Source organism: Pollachius pollachius (genome assembly GCF_949987615.1).
Source record: "Pollachius pollachius genome assembly, chromosome: 6".
Lineage (NCBI taxonomy): Eukaryota > Metazoa > Chordata > Actinopteri > Gadiformes > Gadidae > Pollachius > Pollachius pollachius.
In genome coordinates this window covers 15593519-15595301 of record NC_136939.1, presented here as the reverse complement: position 1 = coordinate 15595301, position 1783 = coordinate 15593519, and the positions used below count along the sequence as shown (strand labels likewise).

The 1783-nt window shown below is 36.1% G+C and overlaps 1 protein-coding gene across 1 annotated transcript; it reads left to right on the top strand.

Annotated features, from left to right (window-relative positions):
• Window positions 1-273: 273 nt before the first annotated feature.
• LOC307076445 (olfactory receptor 8G17-like) lies at window positions 274-1257 on the top strand (the record flags this gene model as incomplete). The annotated part of the gene is made up of 1 exon (XM_079737452.1): window positions 274-1257. The coding sequence occupies one exon, from the start codon at window positions 274-276 to the stop codon at window positions 1255-1257; it is 984 nt and encodes a 327-aa protein (XP_079593578.1).
• Between the last annotated feature and the right edge of the window lie 526 nt (window positions 1258-1783).

The following is a 1783-nucleotide window of genomic DNA, read 5'->3' as shown; positions in this document are numbered from 1 at the left end:
TAAATATTCAGAAGGTCCTAATATTGCAGATGCCATGTTAATATGGAGGACTGAAAAACAGAAGATGTATACAGTTTCTGCTCAGACTCATTTAAAGATACAGAATATTTTGTTTTTATTTAAAATAAATTAGAGTAGTAGATTTGGATAAAACTTGACATATGGCATAATACATAAACAACTCAATTTTTATTGACATTCACAGGAAATAGTTTTTTTGAATAATAATATAGATTTATTGTTATAATAACCTTTTAATGTTCTTTGGCAGCGATGTCTTTGGTTTCAGCGATGGACAACTACACATTCAACAGCTTGAACCTGCAGATTGAAGGGTTAAAGGTCACCGTACATTCTGTGTACCCTGTTTTTTTCTTTTTACTTGTATCCTATATTTTTATCATGTTTACTAATGTGGGTATTGTAGTGCTAGTCTGCATTGAAAGGAGCCTTCACCAGCCTATGTATCTGCTTTTCTGTAATCTACCAATCAACGACATTATAGGAAACTCCATCATGCTGCCGAGGCTTCTTAAAGACATTCTGGTGCCTCCTTCTGAACGCATAATCAGCTACTACGAGTGCGTGGTCCAAGCCTTCTTCTCACATATGTTCGGCACTGCCTCTTACGCCATTCTGATGATCATGGCCTTTGACAGATATGTAGCTATATGTAACCCTTTGCGGTATACTACTATTATGAACAACAGAATGGTGATCAAGCTGACTGTCTCTGCCTGGGGGGTGACCTTTGTGCTGGTGGCTGTTTTGCTTGGGCTGACCATCAGACTGAGCAGATGCAGAACCATGATCACAAATCCTTACTGTGACAATGCCTCACTGTTTAAACTCTCCTGCGAGAGTGTTTTCATTAACAATGTATATGGACTGTCATTTACTGTGCTTCTCTTCACATCTTCTATGGGCAGTACAATGCTTACCTATGCAAAGATCACAGCTGTCTGTCTGACCAATAAGAACAAAGCTTTGAACAGTAAAGCTCTTAAGACTTGCAGCACTCACCTCTCTGTCTACCTTATCTTGCTTCTATGTGGACTGTTGACCATTCTGATGCATCGCTTTCCTCAGTACTCAGATTACAGGAAGCTGTCCTCCATTATGTTTCACATACTTCCCAGTGGCCTCAACCCCATCATATATGGTGTACAGTCCAAAGAGATACGAAAGCTGTTGTCCAATCTTTTTCTACCGTTGATTAAGGGTGGAAGTAATACATTTGTTATCACAGCACAATAGAATGCTGGGAGGTCAATATTTGAAGGTACAATATTCTGGAAAAAACATTAAAAATGGACTACCAAATTAATTAAGTGGCTTGATAACAAACAGCTTCATATATAGCAAGACTTTCTTGCTATTCTTGAGAACACAGCGCCCGACCTAGATACACACACATGTGTCCAACCGTGTCTCAAGTGAGTAATTTATATTATATAATTTAGTTAAATGTAAAATACATTTTAAATTATTCAATGTGTGTTAAAATATTTCCTTCTTTATATTTGTTTATGTTAGCAAATATATGTGTAAATTGTGATATATTTAAGTAGCTCACAAAAAATTATCAATCTTTGTTTTATATGGGCAATAATCCAGTCAGGTACATGTGGGAATTGTGTTTGTATTGAATTTACATCTTCTTTCTCTATATGTGAAACATAATGCACACATTTTTAACGGTAACTGTTAGTTAGTGGATATCCAAGATTAACCTTTTATGCTTTGAATCAAAACATTTTCCTGTAGTGCCAATAAATTAATT